This window comes from Cryptotermes secundus, unplaced genomic scaffold (genome assembly GCF_002891405.2).
Source record: "Cryptotermes secundus unplaced genomic scaffold, Csec_1.0 scaffold400, whole genome shotgun sequence".
NCBI classification, from domain to species: Eukaryota; Metazoa; Arthropoda; class Insecta; order Blattodea; family Kalotermitidae; genus Cryptotermes; species Cryptotermes secundus.
The window spans coordinates 2638702-2661502 of NW_019723908.1; the positions used below are offsets into that span (position 1 = coordinate 2638702).

The following is a 22801-nucleotide window of genomic DNA, read 5'->3' on the forward strand; positions in this document are numbered from 1 at the left end:
CACGCATGGCGAGTTACAAGCTTCCGGTTCCGTTTGCGGTAAACTGACGCTTGTTATATTTTCCCTTCAGAAACAGTGACACATTTGCAATTTGAAACGGGCGGAATAACTATCTCCGTATTCGTTATCCGTCATACGTATTAACAAACCTCATGTGTCACCATATCTTCCCGTTCGCGGTAAGTATTTAAGACGAATCAGTAACTACGACGCCCAGTAGATATCAGACCCTATGCTGCTGGAACCACTCCTATAACAGAAAACACTAGCAGTGATAAAAGTAAGCTTTAATTAACACGACAGATAAGGCCTGCCGCGATAGCTGGTGCAGCGATAACGTTTCAGATTCGTATTCTGGAAGTAAATGCTTCGAATCTTGACCAGGTAGCCGGTTATATTAATTATTTTTTCGTTTTCCTCTGTCTCATCAGGTGAAATCTTGTATGGTATCTCCAAATACAACACGTTCTTCAAAATCTTTACGTATTTACCGTTCATAATGACCAGGGCCAGGATTTTCATGACATGTCATCTTTGTTTCCTTGTATCCTACGCGATGCTCTTAAATATATAAATCTCGGATATGAGCTGCTGGTTACAGAAATGTAAATTTTATAGGTGATTTTTGTCATTATTGGCATTTTTAGGTTTAAGTTCATTTTTTCATTTTGGGGGTATTTTTCTGGTAAATTTTTGGAATTTTAAGGGTATTACTTGACATTTTTGGCTATTTTGGGGAGTTTTTCTTCATATGTTTTCTGAAATGTAAATAACATGGAAGCGAAGTGTTCTTTCTTTTCTCCTTTAGGTCATTTTTCTGGATTTTTTCGGTCATTTTATAGGTCATTTTTTTAATATTTTCAGGTCATCAAAATCCGGGCCCTGCATATTACATTTTTGGGTCATATTTTAGATAATTTTTCTGGATTTTTTCGGTCATTTTTTAAATATCTTCAGGTCATCAAAATCCGGGCCCTGATAATGACTTTCCCATTAGTCTGTCTCAAGTCACAAATGAATTTGAAACCTTGTAACAAACCAAAAATCAGTCAACACGACAGATCATTTATTGAGGCCCATATTACTACAATACTCCTGTGTGGAGGCGAGTTAGAATACCTCCGCTGCAGCCCTGCGAATAGTAGAAGGTGACGCAAAGGGATCCCAGCGCTTGGGTGTATATATGGGCCACCCTATTTCTGTGGGACATAAATGCAGAGACTAGTCCTCCAGGTTCAGGGTTTGAAGCAAGGCTAGCCACCTTCTTCTGAAAAAGAAAAAATATTGCGAAATCCAAAGAAGTGGAAACCGGATGGTCTAATTCACGATAGCCAGGAAGAGACAAATCTGGCAGAATCTTCTAAGGGAGGCTATGAATAAAACCGGCTGTTTTGCCAATGATGACGGTGATGATGACGATGATGATTACTACAATAACTTCAAGCTGTCATTTTCGAATGTGGTTCACAATTCTTTTTGGGTTCAGAAAGAATAATTTCGTGTGTCTGTTATTTGGTTAAACTATAGACATCTGTATTGCAGCACTGAGGTCTTCTCGTACCATTAACAGGGTCAGTATGGAGTTAGTATCCAACGTTTAGGTAACCGTCTCCAACATCGGGAGTTTATATCCTGATGATGGAGATGGAAAAAATCTTCGAAACGTTCTATACTAACTCTATATTGATACAGCTATGAACCCCAAAAATACTTAAATATATACATTCACAATGGAACCTTCAAATTATGTACAGTATTGTATTGATATTAATTTCCCTCTTGAGAAGCTGATAGTCGTTCCGTCTCTCATGAAATTCCTTGCCTTATATGGAACGCATGGAATTTTAATGGTACACTCGTTTCCTATATTGCCTTTTTCCAGTTTTGTTAAACTACGATTAATGTGCATTGCCCTCCACACTGATTGCGATAAGACTGTATCTTCTTGGGCAATCACTTTATCCCGGCTTCCTTCCCCCATGTCTAATGCATAAAGCGATACATCACCGTATGACACAACGACACATGTTTTAGCTTTTATTGCCTGAATGTAAAGGTAAGTAATAGTAACTCACCTTTCATTTGTTATTTTTTATTGCTAGTGGGATGGGACTAAGTCCCTTGTACTGCGGCCACTTCTGGCCTATTGTACCAGCCCCAGATGATAGGTGAGGGTGATTGTGGAGCAATTGGTGGAATGAAGATAGGCAGGGGTAAGCGAAGTAATCGGAGAAAACCTGCCCCAGCGTCACTTTGTCCACTACAAATCCCACTTGACCAGACCCGGAATCGAACCCGGGCCACCGCGGTGGGAAGCCAGCAACTAACCACTTGAGCTATGGCGCGGCCTGACCACCTTCCATTTAAGTTCACTAACGTCCATGTGTCATTTTATGAAGACACTGGGAGTTTTATGAGGTCTGGCAAAGATGCGTGTAGTAGATTCATCGAATATATGTTACAAGCATGAATACAAATTTATAATTTACGTATGACATCACATCTCCTCGGTTAGCAATTTCATCATTTCAAAACAGTTTATTTTAAGAACGCGTCAACAGCTCTAACAAAAAAAAAAAAATAAGTAGCTGGATCCAACCCCGAACTAATTACACCCACCTTCCAATACCATAACATTTATGTATAATTGATTTCCGTGTCGACTGTATTACCACATGCAATCGCACGCGCCGCCGGTCACGGTAGCCGAGCGGTCTAAGGCATGCACTATCTTCGCTCGCTCGGAAACCGGGATCGTGGGTTCGAATCCCACTCAGGGCATGGATGTTTAGTTTGTGTACAGATAGAGGCCTTGCGACGAGCTGATCACCCGCCCAAGGAGTCCTACCGAATGTGTAAGATCTAGAAAAACCGAAGTGAAGGGAGAAGTTCATGGAGGTAGGCCTAGGCCCACTGGGGCTGTAGTGCCAAGAAAGAAAAAAAAAATTGCACGCGCCTATACTGACTCGGGTATGGTGACCATTGGTACGGACTGAGATATCGGCTAATATCTGAAGCCACTTCACAAGTAGTTCTCGAACGCGTAACTATTGTGTAAGATCCAATTTTGCAGTCACATTATATTCATCCCGTCAACTGAACAAGGCTCTGCTTATTGCCGATTATTTTAAACCACAACACATAAAATTACATTAAATTACAACGGACACGCCAACAATTCATAAATGCTTGATGGATCGTTAGATCTACGGAGATATATTGAAACATCGAGGAAGGCCGGCATCTTCGCTTATTAGTAACTAATTCTGTCTGTAATTCGTGCATACGCAGCGAAAAAACGTCGTCATTCCGGAACTAAACGGTATTAGACCTGCAACGTTCAATAGTTTTGACACAAAAATTGACCACAGGATCTAATCCTTGGCCAGCTAAATCTATTTTTTTTATTGCTAGTGGGGTGGGACTAAGTCCCTTGTACTGTGGCCACTTCTGGCCTATTGTACCAGCCCCAGATGATAGGTGAGGGTGATTGTGGAGCAATTGGTGGAATGAAGATTGGCAGGGGAAACCGAAGTACTCGGAGAAAACCTGCTCCAGCGCCACTTTGTCCACCACAAATCCCACTTGATCAGACCCCCGGGATCGAACTCGGGACGCCGCGTTGGGAAGTCAGCACGGCCCAGCTAAATCTCACTCATACTATTTAAACCTTGAAATTATTTCTCTCATCTTCTGAACAGGCTGAAGAAATGATTTCTGGGATCCTGGGTGTTTTGCATCATATGAAGAGAAGTATGTTCAAACAAGGAAGTTGTTTTCTTGCTATTATGATTCATGACAGATTTAAAAGGAAATGCTGCTTATAATGCTACTGGTTACAAAATCACAAATTGCAATCAGTCATGCTGGTGACATACAAAAAGGGAAACCCAGTAATAACAGTGAAGTTTATGTCCCCAATTTGAAGATACGATACATTTTCGGCTATACTGACTAAATCCTAATACCAATATTGCGTTTCTCAAAAGAACTGTGAATACGAATAAATCAAAGCCGAAGAGAAATTTATTGCAGTTATCTTTCATTTGCCGCTAATTAAACTAACCCTTGCGTCCTAATTTTATTACTATGATATCGCTAAGGGCCCATGGAGCTTAGTAAACTTGTATTCTCATCTGCATTGCTGTTCACTTAACTGGTAACGCCTATATGACACTTCCTCGAAGGATTTAGACAGAATATTCCCACTTGACCAGACCCGACCGCGCTGCATTACTCTTGTACCCAGACACTCGTTTTCCTCACTGGACACACAACACAGAGGCCTACGGTATGATCTTGTACGTATTTCCTAACTACAAATATAGGCGATAATCCTAATACTGGTGAGGTAAAATTGTTCCAGTGTTTAAATGCTTCATAACATAAAGATGTATGGAAGAGTGGAGTTATAGCTCCACGCATTCTAAACTTCGGCAAGAGATTGTAGTTATTTCAACGCTGAAGTAGCTCTGTCCTAGGAAAAGAACCCTCGGTATCCATTTCATATGAAGATGGAAGGGCTCCAAAGCCTGGCCGGGCCTGGAGGCGAAGAGAACAATCCCAACTCCTGCCAGGAATGAAACACCGGCCATGCAGCCGTTGCATTATCCACTGCAAAGGTCAGTCACAGAATTTTGCGGCGAAGCCCGAGTGAAATAAGCAAGTGGCGCACACCCGATAATGGGCTTTCGATTTTGAGCAGTGTTCGGTGTGTCCTCTTCGCAACCATTTCCAGACCGGCCCCAATGCTCAACCAGCATCATATCCAGTGGGCACTGGGTCTGTCTCCGCGAGGGTAGTGACCGTAGCGACCACTCTCCTCCAACTTGTGCTAAAGCTATAAACTTTATTTCCAAACTGCGTGAGGTTAGGCACGGGAGAAAATTCATAACATACGAAAGAAATTTCAGTGACCCCATGAAGAGTCGTTCTAGAGCCCACTCAGCCTCCGATCCAAGGGATACCGTGTGATCTTTCCCCGGGGTAAATCGGCCGGGCAGTGAAGCTGATCCTTCACCTCCAACTAGTGCCGAAGTCAATAATACGTGAATCTATACATCCACTCCCCCATACGTCATGGCGTAGTGCTTATTAGTCAAGCAGGTACATCTTACCTTACCCTTTTCAAGAACAGTTATGTGAAGTTGTGCATAACACTACTTGTAGCTTGGTTAGCTATGCTGAGTGTAAAATTATAAACGTGCAGTAAAAGTGGAGAAGGGATGCAGATTCTGCTTGGGCAGTGCCTTTACATTATATTTACCGAAACGATTGTCATAGAGAAGGTCTAGGGCAACAGACATCGATATTTTGGTGGAAGCTGCAGGTAAATTACGTCCTAATTCTGTACGATTTAATCTTTCGGAACTCTACAATGCAGTAATCCAACGATGTATTTCTCCATCTGTCAGACCTAAATGATAAGTTTAATGAATACACCCAAACTCGAAAGCTATTACTTACCTTTGCTGAAAAGATTCCACGAACAGTCAGCCCCACCATAGGCGAAAACCTAAGTTCGACACCCGGATCAATTATTAATTCTCCAGTCTTCTCGACAATGAGATCTTCCCGGAGCAGATAAGGGCTGTGGATTTTGTTTAGTCTTTGTTGTCTGTTCGCTATCACTCCTCCAGCTAATTCTGTCACTTGTTCCTCTGGCGGTCTAGGTGTTATGACCATCGACTGGGTTGATTGTGGAAGAAATGTTAGCGTTTCGACATCGTCGTCTATATCAGCAGCCACTCCAAAAATCGCTATAAGCATAACCACACTCAAAAAATATATCCCACTGATCATTCTTCTTGAAGCTCCTGTCCTGAACCTGGAGAATCGCCACATTGTTTTCCTCTTGAATAATTCCATTTCATCTGCTTCCGTAAACACAAACACTTTTTAAAACAATTCAGCAAAGATAAATACAGTAATATAAGTGCACTTCGTCGGTTGAAATCACGGACCTATAGTGACTGTTTTCCTATCCATCTCCCGGATTACTCATGTTGCCTCCGCACCTCGTTTACCTTCACATCTGATCACTACACTGAATCACATTTCAAGCACTTCACTCGTTCATCACGCAACATGTAAAATAATACTGAGCTGGTACCCAACATAGTTAACGTAAACATTTAAATTTCAAATAGTCAAACACACATACAAGCGTCGAAAAAGTTCGTTTGTCGAGTCTATCTTATGAGAAACAAAGATAGTCGTTTTTTAACTTCGCGTACTTTTACCGTCAAGCGACCACTTGTTTCTGATATTCTCGCTTCTGATTGGGTGCGGCATATACCAGAATAGAACGTCAGTTTTTGAAAACGACTATTCCGTTGTCACGTGACTGTAAACGTCATGGTACGTCAGGTATGGTATGCAGTACCCTCCCCACTCTTCCACACCTGTGATATTGTCTGTTGTTTATATCTTTAACGTTCCTGCCCGCTAGTACCTGGTGGAGCCACAGTCCAGACAGGTAAGCAAATGACGATAGCTCTCCGCGGCTTTCGAGACCGACTGCTAGTCGGACACGAGAAACTTCCTTCTCTTTACTCATTCCTTCTCCTCTTACGCACGCGACTGGGTTCGTTTGACGAGTACAGTCATTGCAGAAAGTTAGTGAAATGCTATAAAGACCTTGAGGAATTAACTACCCTTTGTTCGATTGTCTTACGCAGTCATTCCCCTTCTTTCTCCTCCCTTCGTGGACCAGCACTTGAACATCTCGGTGCACTCACATACACGCCTACACTCTCTCTCTCGCTCGCTCTCTCCCTGCAGATTCCGTTGTTTAAAAAACCGGTTTGTCATGGCCAGGTGAGAGAGTTTCTACCTGGCTTTTAAATAGAATACCCGTAATGATAAAAGGTTCTGCTTCCAGTAGGAGTAAGGGCTTTAATAAACCCTCCTAACATCAACAGGAAGCCTGCGACATTCTGCGTAGGGTTCGTGCGAAGGAAATAGAATGAAGGCAGTTCTATTGTCATTCCCCTTCCAAATATCCATAGCATGGGACGTCTGTTTCGAAAGTAAAAAGGGATTGCAAAAAGCTTCCATTCTTGTTTGCATCAAAATTACGCATCAAAGTCTGTGTCACTCACCAACCAATTCATATGAGGTCTCAAATTTTCACGATGGTGAAGACTGAGAATGTGACCCTTAAAAGACATTAACGCAATCGTTTACAATGTTGTTTCCAACATTTCAAGTGATCTTACCTTCCAGCATTTTCTTACAGCTTGGAAAGACCGCTCAATGTCACTAATATAATGGTGCAAAGCCTTTCTTGAAAAGGCGACAGTTTCTCAAGGCATTCCCCGCCTCTTGCTAAATCCGAAGACGCATTACTGTGTTCAAAAAAACGTAAATTGGATTATATGACAAAACAGTTAAATCCATTGCACACATTCCTTATACAAAATGCTCTTTAATATTATCTTCAATCTATGCCTAGGTCTTCCGAATGATTTCTTTCATTTACGTTCCTTCGTGTAAAAATCTATATGCATTTCTCATCTTCCCTGAGTGCTCCATAATCCGACCTTTTTGATAACCCTTAGCGTGTTCATCCTGCAGTGTATGGTGGTGTAGAAAATTAAACGGTATTAAGACGTTAATATTGGTTTTATTTACTTATGAATCGTTCTGTCCACATTAAACCCCTTCTTGATAAAGCTGTCCTAATGATACCGTATCTAAATAACAATTACATCATGCAGGTATAAGATAAGTCGAACACAGTGGCCTCGCGGTCTAAGGCAAGAACAGTCTTCGCCTGCTCGAACTCTGGGACCATGGGTTCGAATCCCACTCGAGGCACGGATGTCTGTCTACGTATATTTTGTGTAGGTGGCAACCTTGCGACTAGCTGATCCCCCGTCCAAGGAGTCCTACTGACTGTATAAATTATGAAACTGAAAAAACTGCCAAGGTCCAAAGGGCTGTAGAGCCAGATATATATATAAGATGTTATGATAAACGATTGTAAATTATGGAACTTATCATGTAACTTTCTCTGTCGTTCTATAACTTCCATTTACTAAATTAAAATATTCTTCTCAGTACTTTGCTCCCAAACGCCTAAATTCTATAGTCTTCTCTTACAGTGATATATTTTCTAAGAAATTACTAGCGTACTAGGCCAGCCTGTTAGCACGAATTTTTGCGCTTTACAGTATGAATTTATTGTAACTCGCCGATGTACTCGTACATACAACTTACTACAAACCAAGGGTTCTGAGAGAACGCATAAATCTTAATTTTCTGCATCCTGTTGTGTATGATGCATTAAAGGTACACTTAGGGTCCATCAAAAGGGCCGCGCCATAGCTCAAGCGGTTAGTCGCTGGTTTCCCACCGCGGAGGCCAGGGTTCGATCCCGGGTCTGGTCAAGTAGGATTTGTGGTGGACGAAGTGGCGCTGGGGCAGGTTTTCTCCGACTACTTCGGCTTCCCCTGCCAATCTTCATTTAACCAATTGCTCCACAATCACCCTCACCTATCATCTGGGCCTGGTACAATAGGCCAGAAGTGGCCGCAGTATAAGGGACTTAGTCACACCCCACTAGGAATAAAAAAAAAAAAGGGTCCATCAACACAACCGCCAATTATAAACCGACATTAAAATATTTAGTGTTCGGGTTATTTTAGTATTATCATCCCACTACATGTTCAGTCTATCAAAATCATCAGGTGATTTTTATGAATTACAAATATGTCATCATTGAATTATCAAGATGGACCCATTTTTTTGCATTTATCAGTAATATTATAATCTAAATATTAATTTAAGTTTTTGTATGGGATATGCCTCGAATAATGCAGCTAAAGATAAAAGAATTAAAAGTTAAAATCTAGTAGTTATATAAAATGAGATTAAAATGGAATTATAACATTTTCACGTGCCTAATAAACACAGAAAACCAGGATGTTAACCAATAACCTATACCCTAAACATACCATTTCCCCCATTTCAAATATTAAAAAAATATAATTCATTTTTTATCTCGTTTTATTTAAGTACTAGATTTCAACTTTCAACACGTTTAACATACATTATTCGAGACATATCCCACAAAAAAAAAATACACTTAAAACCAAAAATTTAAGTTATATTACTGATAAATACAAAAAGTTGATCAATATTAATAATTAAATAACGATATATGCATTCATAGAAACCACCTGATGATGATCATGATGGATCAAAATATGTAGTAGGAAGAAAATAAAACAACACAAATATTAAACATTTTAATGTCGGTTTATAATCAAGAACACACAAAGCATTCTAGTCTTGCAGATGTTTTACTCTGTTATTGTTATTATTTTATTTTTGTGAGGAACCTATTACTTGAGTTCCAGTTCTCTATTAAATTAGCCGAATATAACCCCCGATTTTCGCTGTTGCCAGTTTATGATTGTTGACATGCAAACCATATTTCATACATAATGCAGAGGTATGCTTATGATCTATATTGGTACCGAAGTTTACATGCCTAGCTCTATGTCCCTTGTAGTGCAGCCACTTCTGGCCTATTGTATCAGCCCCAGATGATATGTGAGGGTGATTGTGGAGCAATTGCTGGAATGAAGATTGGTAGGGGAAACCAAAGTACTCAGGGAAAACCTGCCCCAGCACCATTTTGTCCACCATAAATCCTACTTGACTAGACCCGGGATCAACCCCAGGCCGCCACAGTGGAAAGCCAACAACTAACCGCTTGAGCTATGGCACTCAGTTGCGATAATAGATATACCAACTTTCTTAAAGACTGGTTCACACATCCAGAAGTTTATGAGGGGGTGGGGATACACAGACATACAGATAACATAAGCTTACTTTAGGAAAGTAAGCCAAAAAGTATGGATGAATAAATAAACAAATAAATAACTAAATAAATATTGAAAACTTCTGCTTACCAGCCTGTAAAATAAACTTACCTCAGGTGACCATATTTCTGAAGCTCTCTTTATTCTTTAAGGATATAGATAAGGGATATAATAACTTAACACTTTTAATACATTTCATTATTGTCACAGCTGATAAAAATTTCTTTAAGGTAATACTACACCTTCAAAATCTCATAGTAATTGTATGATTTATTATAAAGAAAGGTAAATATAAAGAAAATAAATATCACAGTATTAATAACAATACAACAAACTTCTTCCTTGACTAACAGATGTGTATACAGGAAATTCAAATGTACATATTTCAATCTTAAAATGCTTACTGACAGAAATTACGCACTTATAGCAGCTGCCAGTGAACATCAGTGTACCTGTGAGCCAGACCAAAATATATAGTTTAACTTGTTACAAATTCTTATATGTAAACGATTGATTAATCCTTAGGTTATTTAATGCTGCTGTTTCAGTTACAAAGTTTATACAGAGGCAAAAGAGATGTAAAGGTGATCATGAATTTTAACTTGGGTAAATACTTGGAAGGACAATTCTTGCACATCACAAAACATAGAATGCCTTATGAGGACAAGTTTGACCATCCAGAAATGGATGCTAATAATATTTTACACTGGGAACTCTTGGAAAGTAATTACTTACAATATTAAAGACCACATGGAAGAATATATTAAAGCTGAAGTTACAGAAGGTTCTAATTATGAGAGTTGGATTAAACTGTATCAAATGGTAGGCACAAGTTTTAGTGGTGCTGAACCTTTAGATTATCTTAACCTTGATATTTATTTCATTAAACAATAACTCAATTACAAAACGTTCAGATAAAAGTGTGACCAATACAGATGATGCACATTTTCCATTCATAACTACTCATTTTAGAAAAATCTGATTTCCTACTATATGTTCCTTTTGCACTATGACATCATGGACATAGGGAAATAGAAACAACTGAATGACAATGACACATTCTTATCAGCGTCTTCTAGGACATGATGACATGTAGATCGGTAGATAAGTACCAATGTTTTGATGGAACCTGTTACTCCCATCTTCTCCTCTATCATGAAGATGGAGTGAGCAGGTTCTTCCAAAATGTGGAAATATGTCCACCAAAGTACATAGTATCATGTACCACAAGAATGATCTTAACAAACTGTAAGAACCTCAAACTTCATCTAACAATATTGTGACGTGCTATCTTACGTCCATCACCGCGCAACGGCTACAATGGAAATTGTGGAGATCCCACAGCGACAAATCGTAGCGACGAATTGCCATTGAGTAACAACGGATGAGACGAGACATGTTACCTATCTATAAAGAGCGTTCCCGAAGCAACAGATAGCCAAACACGTGAGACCAAACCTTGGCGAGAGGTGTCCTCTACTAAGTCCACACAACACCTACACAAGCCGAGAGCTAGACAGCAAAAATACAGCTGGAACCTAGTCAAGACATCGCAGAAGTCACGTGATACTACAACTGATAATAATTGTAAAGAGTGTAAGAGGGAGTATCCAATAAAGATTCGCTAGATCCAAGACCCACATGAAGTTATTTGTCGTATGACATACCCAACAAGTGACAATATATTCAAATGAGTCTGTGCTGTTATTAGTATAACATTTATTGTATATTACTGCTATAGAGTGGCTATACTTTGTGTGTGTGAATGTTCTGGATGTTCCTTTGCACTCCTGCAACTAACATAATTAATGTGGCTTATCACTCTTGCTCAGAAATAGTGGGAGGGAGCTTCCTGTGCATAGATGCCAACAATGGTCATTGATTGTGAGGACTGGAGATGTTATGTACAAAGTACAGGGCCATGATTTTCAAGTACAGGTATTTTTATAACAAAATAACATTATGAATGATCAGTCATACACAGCATTACCCAGTTTTATTCAAATTGCAGATGTTTTGTTTCCATGCCCTAAACAAACTCAAACCTAAATGTTTTTTACATGTTCATAGGCAAATTTTCACTTACATACATGTGAAAAAGGAAGTCCAACAAGCAGATGGAATGACCAATTTAACTTCTGAATTTCAGAATGTGCTTCAAAGCAGTTCTTATAGTAGTTGGAGGTTAAAAGTACAGACATAATCATCAATTTGTAGCTTTTCAGTTTATACTGTAACATGGCACCAGAAGGCTGGAATAAAGGGGCCAGGACAAATTATCTGCTGCTAAGTAATGGTCCAATAAATGTGTATCGCAGCAATGGATATGCATGCAACAGCAGAGGAAATGTTGGAAATGCTTTTTACTAAGCAGCCCATCCCAAGGTTATGACATATATGACGCAGACCAACAGAAAAAGTCACTTAGCTGGGAGCCAACAGTTGAGGTCCAGTTGTGAGAAGGTACAGTTGGGAACAATGTAAGCGGAAGACATTTTGACAGCTGCCTCCAAGCAATGTAAGTAAAAGTAAAGATATCCCTGTAAGAGGCCGTGAAGGCCCATAGGGTTGTGAGATGTTAAGGGTTCCACATTTTCTAGACAATCGGTTCAAAGATGGCGGTAAGGTTGTCAGCCTTAAGCGCCGGCTGCGCTTTACTTCCCAGGAAAATTATTTAATTAATTCCTGGTACTCATCTCTGTTAGAGGCTGAGTCGACCCCAGGGCCATAGTGCAACTGGAAGGATGAGGGCAATTGAAAAAATCCAGTGACCTCATTGGAATGACTATGTGAAAACACAGTTGATTGGGAAGACCTAGGATGTGCTGCAGTAAGATGTAAAGTGTGTAGATTAGTTATAGTGTTATGATTGTATGTAGTTATGAGTTTCAAAAAATGAAATTACCAATCCAAACCCTGAGTCTAGTCACTAACACATGGTAATATTCATAATTTTGTTATATTCTGCTATATCTACATAAAATATTATTTAAAACTGATGTTATCATGGCAGATTTTTGGTAAGGAATGCAGCCATTAACAATTTTTTGCTTGAGAACTGCTGGTTATGAAAGAAATACTGCATTAACAAACAAGACTGCATCTAAAAATTTCACAAAAGATATACATGTATTACACAACTGAAACAGTTACTGAAGTACAACAGGTAAAGTTGGCAGTGTATATGCACCATCTCATGGGAATGCATAGGGAATATGGAGATAAAACTCCACATAATTTAACCTTGGCTCTATATGAAGGTGAATGGTCAGCTTAATGCTCTAGCCTGGAGAAAGAGCTCTCAATACCCACTGAACAGAAGGGTAGGTGGGCCCCAGAAACAGCATGGATGACAAAAATCTCTGCCAGTTCCACCAATCCAGCCGACAGCCAGTCACAATGCTGACTAACTGGTCTCAGTTCATTCACTGAAGTCATGCTTATATTAGTACTGAAGAAAACAATTTCAGTTTTTGTAAGTTTTGAGGTTTTCACGGCGATGACAATGAAGAAAGACAGTTTTTGTTTGAAATTCAAGTTTGACTTTCAAAGGTAACTTGTACAAGTAAAACTCAGAGGTACAGACATCAATGGCAGCTGGAAACAGTAAATGACTCTCCATTCACTCCTATTTTTGAGTTATTCCATTACTCATTCCTTTAATATGTCATTTCAAATTTCTTCTACAGTGTTGCATACAACCTATTACTGATAAAATTCATATTCTGTCACAACTTCTTAATTTTTCATACTGTTGATGGGTTCCTCTCACAAAACACAGTACAACAAATTTTCATCTTCTCTTTTCATGCTTCATTTTAATTTATTTCAAGATGACATAACAATCTGCTGAATAAAATATGGCACATCTCACTTGTAAAAAATATATACATACAATATTTTTTATCACAACCAATTAGCTTTCACTAACATAACAAAGGAAACTCCAGGAGCTACTGTACCAAGTCACAGAAGGGATATGTTTGCTCTGTGAACTGCTGAAGAATGTACCTCATCTGACACCATAAATTCATGTAACAAAATATTTGTTTGCATAAACATAGCTTTATAATTTAGTTTTCTTGTGTTTTGTAATATTTCTTAAATTTATAAATATGTACACATTCTTGCTATACTGAATGCATAGAATGGCTATGGTATGTAATAATCTCATTTAGAAAAGTAACACAGATTGAAATATAATCTTGTTCTAACACTATGCAGAATAACACACAAACAATGTTACTCAGAAACCACAGGCCATGCAGCAAAGAACACAGCCGCTACACATTATTTTCATTTTTATAAGAAAATTTGTTATTGGCAGGTGGATTGGCCTTTGCTTAATGCAGCTGATTAATATGCTGAAATGTCTAAAATCAAACCCTGTTAACTCTCTCTCTCTCTTTCTTGCCCTGCCATAACACAACCCATAGCCTACACTCTATTAATATTGAGATTATAAACCTTATAACTGTTGTGGCAGTAGTCAGTCATAGCAGACCAATGGTAAGTTACACTTGCCATCTCTTTTGCTTGGTACCTTGTATATCATTTTAATTCTTACTGCATCTCAATTATAATTCATCAAAATATCCATGAAGGTCTGTTCTGCTACACCTGGATTAGAAAAGATGACAGTTCAAGGCACAGAAATTGAATATGACAAACTGGAATTCTGGTAAGCAAAAATTTTTATTTCATAACATAGAGAGAAACTTAAATCTTGCTACACTGATCACAAACAACACGGGAACCAAATTTCTATTTCTTAGTATGAAATTAACTTGAATTCCATAATTATGCAACAGAATTGAATACTATTTGTTCATGCAGGAAATGTATTTTGTTAAAATGAACACTGGTATGCTAGCAATAACTTCTTATATAATGTCATGAATAAGGGGTTTGTGTGACTAATAACAACGGGTTCTGGATTGGATGATTGGATTTACTGACACTTCTTTAGAATTACAATCAATTATAATCAATTATAACAGCTCACACTCAATGACTGCTCTTAGGCAGTCAAGAGAAGGACATTAGAGGAAATGATTCTGATGTCTGTACTAAGAACAAAACTTTTGGGCTACAACGTCAGAATTAGTCATATATACATATTAGATATCCCATTCAGAAGTTCTCTTGGGGACACTGCTCAACATACAAAACTGCCAGACTGTGGCTGCTGATTATTTTAGTTTCAGTACCATTAATGTCACTACAATTCTGTATGGGTCTCAAAGGGTCTGCATATTGTATCTGTGCATGTTCATGTCCAAGATTAACTTTCAAACCAGTTGACTGATTTCTCATAAATTTAACATGAAAGTCATACCACTGGAGGTAACCTTAAATTTTCAATGATTCCAGCATGACACCCTTTAAACACAAGTGGGTTGTGGGAACGTCCCACAGTGCATAACAGACAACTCCCGTAGTGCACCAAAAACAGGCAATATTTATACATCACTTGCAGCCTGGTTCTCTGGACACCAACATAAGCGCTATCCAATCAGCGCCCATAATAGCAGCTCCATTGCCAACTAGTCTGCGTGCCATGCAGCGATATTAGTATAAAGATGCGGGCCTCCGACTGGCTACCATCAGTTTTATCAGTCAACGCTTCACTGCAAGCAGAAGACCAACACCGCTCCACTCTCCAGTAAGCAGAGCAGCACCGACTCTGCCAGTGCACGCACCATAGTGCCTATCCAGCCGGACTCACTGCTATCCTGCCAGCTCGTAAGCCCCCAGTGGCCACTAAGAAGAACACCGGGCTGCTACTAAGAAGACATGGGGAAGCAAAAGAAGAACACTGGTCTGTTGCAAGGAAACACACCATGCTTGCTAGCTCGCTCCAACAGAGGCTAAACAAAACGGCCCTTTTTAGGGCCTCCACTCAGCACCGTCATCACTAGGCAGGGCTAACTGCCATGAAAAGTCTCCACCAGTATTCTTCAGACACGCTCCCCGCTCGTCTGTGATACCAGTTTTAAGTGAAGTGAACATTTATTTCTATAGTTACGTGGTTGTCTCAACTAACATCAACATCCCACAGAGTAAACACAACCATAATATATACAGTTCAAATACTTTGTCTAATGAAAGGTGTTTTAAATCATATGAAACTCTTGTTATTGGCATTTGTGTAGAAAAATAACAGAAAATATGAAACAGAACAAGCCATATATGGATGAACATATTAAAGTGATGTCTTCCTGCCCAACAGGTACCATTTCACATTCTGATTAATGAGATTAGTAAGTGAAAGAGTTATAATAGATTATTTTATTTTCTCTTGCCTTACACATATTCAGCAATGCATGATGCACACTATTACATTATTCAGTACTGCTGTATGGACTGCTAGGGTTACGAGGTACTGAGTAACATGGCGAGAAGGACGAGGCTTTTCAACTGAGCAAGATTATAATCTTGCTGGAATATTATTAATAATATTAATTAATTAATAATATTAATAATTAATATTAATTATTATTAATATCAATATTAATATTAATTATTATAATTAATATTAATAATTAATATTAATTTATTATAATAGATAATTATCTATTCCAGGACCACAACCCACATATCACCGCCACTCCTATGGATGGTAATAATATCTATGGCAAAACAATTTCACACTTGTCATTTACAATTCAGGTCTGTATAACCAATGAAAAACACACTCCTCCATACCTGTATGAAAAATAATACAATGTGTTACATGAACTTGTCATGTCAGAATTACCTGTTTCGATCCATTAATAAAACTCTTGGTGGGCTAACTTATAAAAGTGTGAGTCTCTGTTTTGTAATAGTGTGTCTGGGCAATCAAACTCCAGTACTTCACCATCTCGCATCACCAACACTCTGGAACAGAGTACAACATTCACTGGACAACACGCTTATATTAAGTGGGAGTCAGGATATCTCAGTTGGCACAGTGATGGGCTATTTACTCGATGGTTTGGGATCAATTCTCAGGAGGAGAAAAAGATTTTTCTCTTTACCACAGTGTCCAGACTAGCTCTGGGGTACACTCAGCCTCCTATCCAAAGGGTACCAGGGAATCTTTCCCCAGGGCTAAAGAAGCTGGTGTATGATGCTGATGATTCATTTACATTCAGTGTCAAGGTCAAGAAATGTGGAGCTATACCTTCATTCCCCCACACATCTTCATGGTGTGGTGCTTAATTCATTAAGCACAGGGACAGCTTTACCTTTCAACTATTCCAGAACGTTCCTCAAATGATTGAGAACCTTGACAGGATACCCAGCCTCACACTCCCTCCAAACTTATAGCAGGATATAATAGTTAGTGTTCACACACTTCCATACATCTTAAAAAAAAACAACAAAAATAATGGTAACGATGAACATGGTAATGAGTTTAATGTGTAACAAAAAGCAGACTTGTTCCTGTGCTTAACTAAGCACTATGTCACAAAAACATACACTGAAATGAAGGTATAATTCTACATATTCCTAATGATTACACAACTTCATGATCTGGCTGCTTTACCCCTGGAGAAAGAGACTTCAGTATCCACTGGATAAGTGGATGGGCAGGTCCTACAACTAGTCTGGATACTGTGGAGAAGATAAAAATACTTTACTTCTCAGTCATCTATTGCATAGCCTAATCACTACACCAACTGAGCTACCCCAGGTATACTTTCTAATATGTACCAGGTAAGAAAATATATTCTTAACCTACTCTATATTGAGACGACATCTCTATTCATATGACAAGTCCTTAGCACTCAATAGATAGAAGGATAAGTGGCCCCAATCCCAAATGTGTCACTGAAGATATCCACAATCTTACTAGGAATGGAACTTGCAAAGTTTTGTTCGCAGACTGTCCCTTCACTAAGGTATTACATTACTTACTTACTTATGGAGCTGACCCATTCTTGAGAAGCCACTCAAGATTTTCCCAGCATTTTATGGAACCCGATGGTTCATTACCGTGTTCACAAGAGCCCTCCACTGGTCCCTACCCTGAGCCAGATCAATCTAATCCATACCATCCCATCCTTTTTCTATGAAATCCATTTTAATATTATCCACCCACCTGTGCCTTGGTCTTCCCAGTGGTCTCTTTCCTTCTGACTTTCCTACCAATATCCTATATGCATTTCTTTTATCCCCCATTCATGCTAAGGCATACAATGTGCAATATGCATCAAAAATAAATTTCTCTCAAAATGAAAACAGTTTTACAAAAATAACTACTACATTATTGCAGTATTAAATACTACAAAGTTTACTTCATTATCTCATCATATCATTTCTTTTGATATCTCATAAAATGTGTTTTTGTGCCATAGCTCTGGTGGTTAAATACTGTGAGCCTGAGCACAAACCCAGAGGAGTCCATGCTGGATTTGTAACACACTAAGTGGCATCAGAACAGGCTTCATTTTTCTCCCGTCTGTGACCATTCTCCATCTTGCCCTCAACTCATGCATCCACTTCTCCCACCCAGTTACCCACCATGGGCTGGTACAAGAGACACATGTCATACTGCAGAACCAACAGCAACTCTCTAACAACACTTCTATAAAAAGCCCATAATAGTTCACACCAATCTGAACATTACCACAACGTCAACACTCAGTTGGGGTTTTCCTTCTCATATGACAAATGGAAAAATATTTCATTATATGTAATTTCCATAGAATATAAAGCATTATGTACGGTCACCTAAATGATATTTTCAACAGTTTTTGCATGACTTCAATGTCCACGGCATCCTCAAGAATGTAACCATCACATAAATGGAAGAGTGACTGCACTTGTTTGTTACCTGTCTGAATCCATGACTGTACGAATTCTGTGTGCAATGGTTATTACAGTGCTCTTCTGGAACGATGTTCGCAGAGTATGCTGAATGTGTCGATCCGTTTCTGTATCTACATTTGCTGTTGCCTCATCAATGCACAAGATCTATGACAGAGTAAGAAAATTCTATCAAAACTAATTCCATGAAGCACAACACAGCCCTTTTTGAAAAGCTGATAATCAACAAAGTACCACCTGTCATGAGACCTGAAGGTTCACTACCGTGTCCACAAAACTGTGAATCCTATCCTCAGTCAGATGTTCTAGCCCCTATACATACAGCATACTTCTTCAATATCCTCCCATTTGAGCTGACATCTGTCAATTGGACTCTTCCATTCACATTTCCTGATGAAAATTCCGAATGCATTTCTGATTTCCTGATTAAAACATTAGTTATTTTATAAATTTAGCTTTGTGTCTGTAAAAATAAAATACAAGACTGACTAATTATGACTTTGTAGATTCTAAAGGGTTTTGTTGATGGTGCATAACACACAGAATTACTGGGTTTTTGGAATTTTTCCATTATCCAGAATTCTAGGTAATAGAGGACACGATGTTTCAGAAACTGAATCTGTTTCCATCTTTGGGTGAAAAAGGAAGACACCTACTCAGTTGGGCCCCTTAAAAAGAGCTAATCTCAATCACTGGACAACTCCTGTCAGATTTACCCAGCTATTTCAACATACAAGACTAGGCCCTGAACTATGATTAAACACATCTGTCAATACCACACCTACCTTTGCATTATGAAGCACAGCTCTGACTAAGCAAAGAAGCTGGCGCTGTCCCACAGATAGATTATGACCACCATGTTCTACCTGGGATCCCAAACCTCCTAATCTGTTGATTGCAGTAGTCAAATGGCATCGTTGCAGTGCCCCAGCTAACTCAGAATCACGGTACTCATCCAGGGGGTCAATATTCTCTCTCACAGTTCCACAGAAAAGGAAAGGTTCCTGAGGAATAATAGCGACACGAGATCTGAAACAGAAGACATAATAATAAAGAAAGAGGAATACCAGTATTAACAAATTTGAAAAAGTAGAATTTGTACAAACCTGACAGAATAAAAACACAAAAAAGAAAAAAAAAATAATAAAGTGACTTATACCTTAGATCAGGAATATTATCACACATCAGGGCATCAGGAATTTAAGACACACAAACAGAAAAGCATGCACAAAGTCATGATATTAATAAGTATGTGTTTGTGGCATGTATTTTAACCTTTTCAAAGTTGGGTTTAATCAAGAAATGCCATTCTTTGATTTTGCAAACCAAAACGATGTCAGACTGTTAGATTATTCAAATATGTATCTTGAAACATCAAGCAGCACACAATACAAGATTACAATCAACATGATGAAGGAGAAATGAAACTATACATGACTGAATTATGCATTTCCTATTAGTGGTCCATTTAATGATGCCTTCACAATAATTTAATGTTTCATAGGTCCATACAACAACTCTTTCAAAGTAAGGTCCACACATTTTTAACACATCTAATGAAGATTCTGTGATATGATGCACAAATATTAGAACTGCGTAGACAGAGAATTGTCACATGTGTACCCATTGATGCAACAGCATGTTAAAACACACTTCTGTGGCAACAGATGGTCTGCACTGAAGCTATATGAGGACAGCCAATGAGAATCAAGGAAGCTATCATTAACAGGAGCCACTGAGCAGAAAAATATCATGGACAATCCCACTTACTAGACACTCTTACCAACTAACAAGCATGTGAAGATACGGCAGACTGGAAAGTGTTGTAGTTATTTGAAGATTAAGAAGAATGACAAAAGTGTTGTAATTATTTTTAGTTGAGAGTAATTAGCACCAAATAAGTTAAATTATCAATCTGAACCCTGCCTCTAGTTACTAGCCTGTGACAATATCTTCAATAGTTGTGAGATTTGAGTTTCTCACAACACATCAACATCACTGGCTTCTGGCATGTTGACATCATGGAGTTTGATAAGAGAGATACCAATGTTCCAAAATCTGAAGATGGAGGTGGAAGGTTCCTCCAAAGTATTTGTGTCATCTAGAAAATTACACGGAATCACATTCCAAGAGGCCATAATCTTGATCTTCAACCATCTGTACATGCTACACCTTATTTAAATACTGTTAAAATCAGTCCATGTACTGCAATGTGATGTCATTCATTCTTTCATTTTTACAAACTGATTTCATTTTTTCCATACCTTTTAATCACAACGTTTGTTGCACTCATTTTCCTGTCTTTTTCACAGTTCCTGGACTGTCTTGTTGTGTCTTATTGCCAGTAAATATTCCTCCTTGTGTTTGCATCTCTTCTCCTTCTAACGCTCTCCCGTGTTCATTTTATACCGCTTGTATTTATTTGTTCACCTGTTCTTTCCTTCTTCATGTGTTGCCCCTTGCCTTTCTATTTTAGTGCATAGTGTATTTTGTGTCAAACCACTCAACACATGCTTCTGAGAGCCTGGATATACTGATGTCACATTACATTGGTCACCGTCTACATCCCTTCTAGTACTGAGACCTGTTACAGATTACTGAAAGAACCCTTGTTCTGTTTCAAAGATCTTACAAAACTTCTTTCCTATTAGTTAATAGTTTAAGATATTCCTTGGAATCCTGTCAGAGCTCATCCTGCGAACATCCAACCTCTTCTGTATATTTATATGTCTCTTATAATTTAATTTATTTTAAGGTTCAAACGGCATATCCCACAATCATACCCACGAATGCATTACAACTATCAATCTTTTCACCTGAATTCTTCTGAGATAATGATGATTTGGCGAACATAATATTCATATTCTTTTACGCTTGCAAATTAGTGACAGTTCAAAAATCTTATTTATAATTTCCGGTATTTTGAAAAAAATATAAAATTTTATGTTGATACTCTTTTTCCTTCACAGGATATGTTACATCCCAAACATTTAAAAATATTAAAATGTTAATGCATATCTTGCTTCTAATTAAGTCTGTCTTCTGGACTGCATATTGTAAGTATATTCCAGAAGACTGAATCATGGCAAAGCAGCTGTTATAGCCAAAGTGAAGGAAATTCCACTGCATAATACCAGAAGACCTGGACATGGCAGAACAACCACTGACTATGATACAGAAAAAATGTCACATCAGTGTTTAAAATCACTTAAATTTTTCAACCTCACTTCATTTCATTTGTGCTTTCAATACAACTCTCTGGTGAACACGCCATGAATGAAGCTGACTTCACATTAAACCACACAACTAATTAATCAATACCTATGTACTGTGGTGATACTTTCCTAGCACTCACCGTAAACTTCTAAGACCAATATGGGCTATATTCACTGTGTCTATAAGAATTTCCCCACCACTGATTTCAGTAAGTCTGAACAAGGCCATGAACAGTGAGCTCTTGCCAGCACCTGTTCGACCAACCACACCAATCTTCTCTGCAGGACGAGTAGAGAAACTTACTCCCTTTAGAGAAGGCGCCAAATGCTCTCTGTAACAGAATATATCAATAACAAACAGAAATACAGTTAAGTTATACAAAGTCGTGTTGTAACAACAGCGGCAGAAACAACAAACCGTCCACCTTTAACTTTTAAAAATGAAACAAAACAGAAGAGTGAAGTAGTAGTAAATTTCATTTCGAAGGTAACTGGCCCAAGTATCAGTTACATTTTCTGGCTTTCTGAGGTTTTCCTCAGACTGCCCAGGCAAATGCAGGATAGTACTTTCAAGTGGGACATGGCCATCTCCTTCCAAATCCACATATACTTACCATTTTCTATAATCTTCTAATCTCACTTGACACCATATAAACTCTGCAGTTGAAACAGCATCATTAAATACCATAATACTCTATAATGTGTAAAAACAAAGGTTATGTCTGAAATAAGAACTGTAATATGAAATGGGATACCAATAAAAATATATATAACTTAAAACAAGTATTTTATTTTATTACATTTTGTAACTTGTTCCAGAAAAAAATGTGCACATTTCATGAACTTTAATTAAATAAAGAGGAATGTTGATCTACTTAAATTAAGAACAAATATTTCTGGAGAGGGCATGTTCATTCAACAATGCCTACAAGAAAA

General features: G+C 38.4%; 2 protein-coding genes across 5 annotated transcripts in view; both read right to left on the reverse strand.

Moving 5' to 3' along the window:
• Positions 1–6514, reverse strand: part of LOC111862072 (protein bark beetle) — a 119008-nt gene extending 112494 nt beyond the window's left edge. For both annotated transcript variants that reach the window (XM_023847152.2, XM_023847151.2), the window contains exon 1: positions 5467–6514. In XM_023847152.2, the coding sequence (XP_023702920.1) occupies positions 5467–5868 (402 nt within the window). In that variant the 5' untranslated portion in view covers positions 5869–6514. The remainder of the gene's footprint in view (positions 1–5466) is intronic.
• A 6977-nt stretch (positions 6515–13491) lies between these two features.
• The window catches only part of LOC111862070 (multidrug resistance-associated protein 7), a 58011-nt gene continuing 48701 nt past the window's right edge, over positions 13492–22801 (reverse strand). Inside the window, exons 22-26 of one of the 3 annotated variants that reach the window (XM_023847146.2) lie at positions 22006–22197; positions 19436–19679; positions 18658–18797; positions 16594–16715; positions 13492–15616 (exon numbers count right to left, since the gene is read on the reverse strand). In XM_023847146.2, the coding sequence (XP_023702914.1) occupies positions 16607–16715; positions 18658–18797; positions 19436–19679; positions 22006–22197 (685 nt within the window). In that variant the 3' untranslated portion in view covers positions 13492–15616; positions 16594–16606. Of the gene's footprint in view, positions 15815–16593; positions 16716–18657; positions 18798–19435; positions 19680–22005; positions 22198–22801 lie in introns of all 3 variants that reach the window. The other 2 variants (XM_023847145.2, XM_023847144.2) reach the window with 2 other exon arrangements.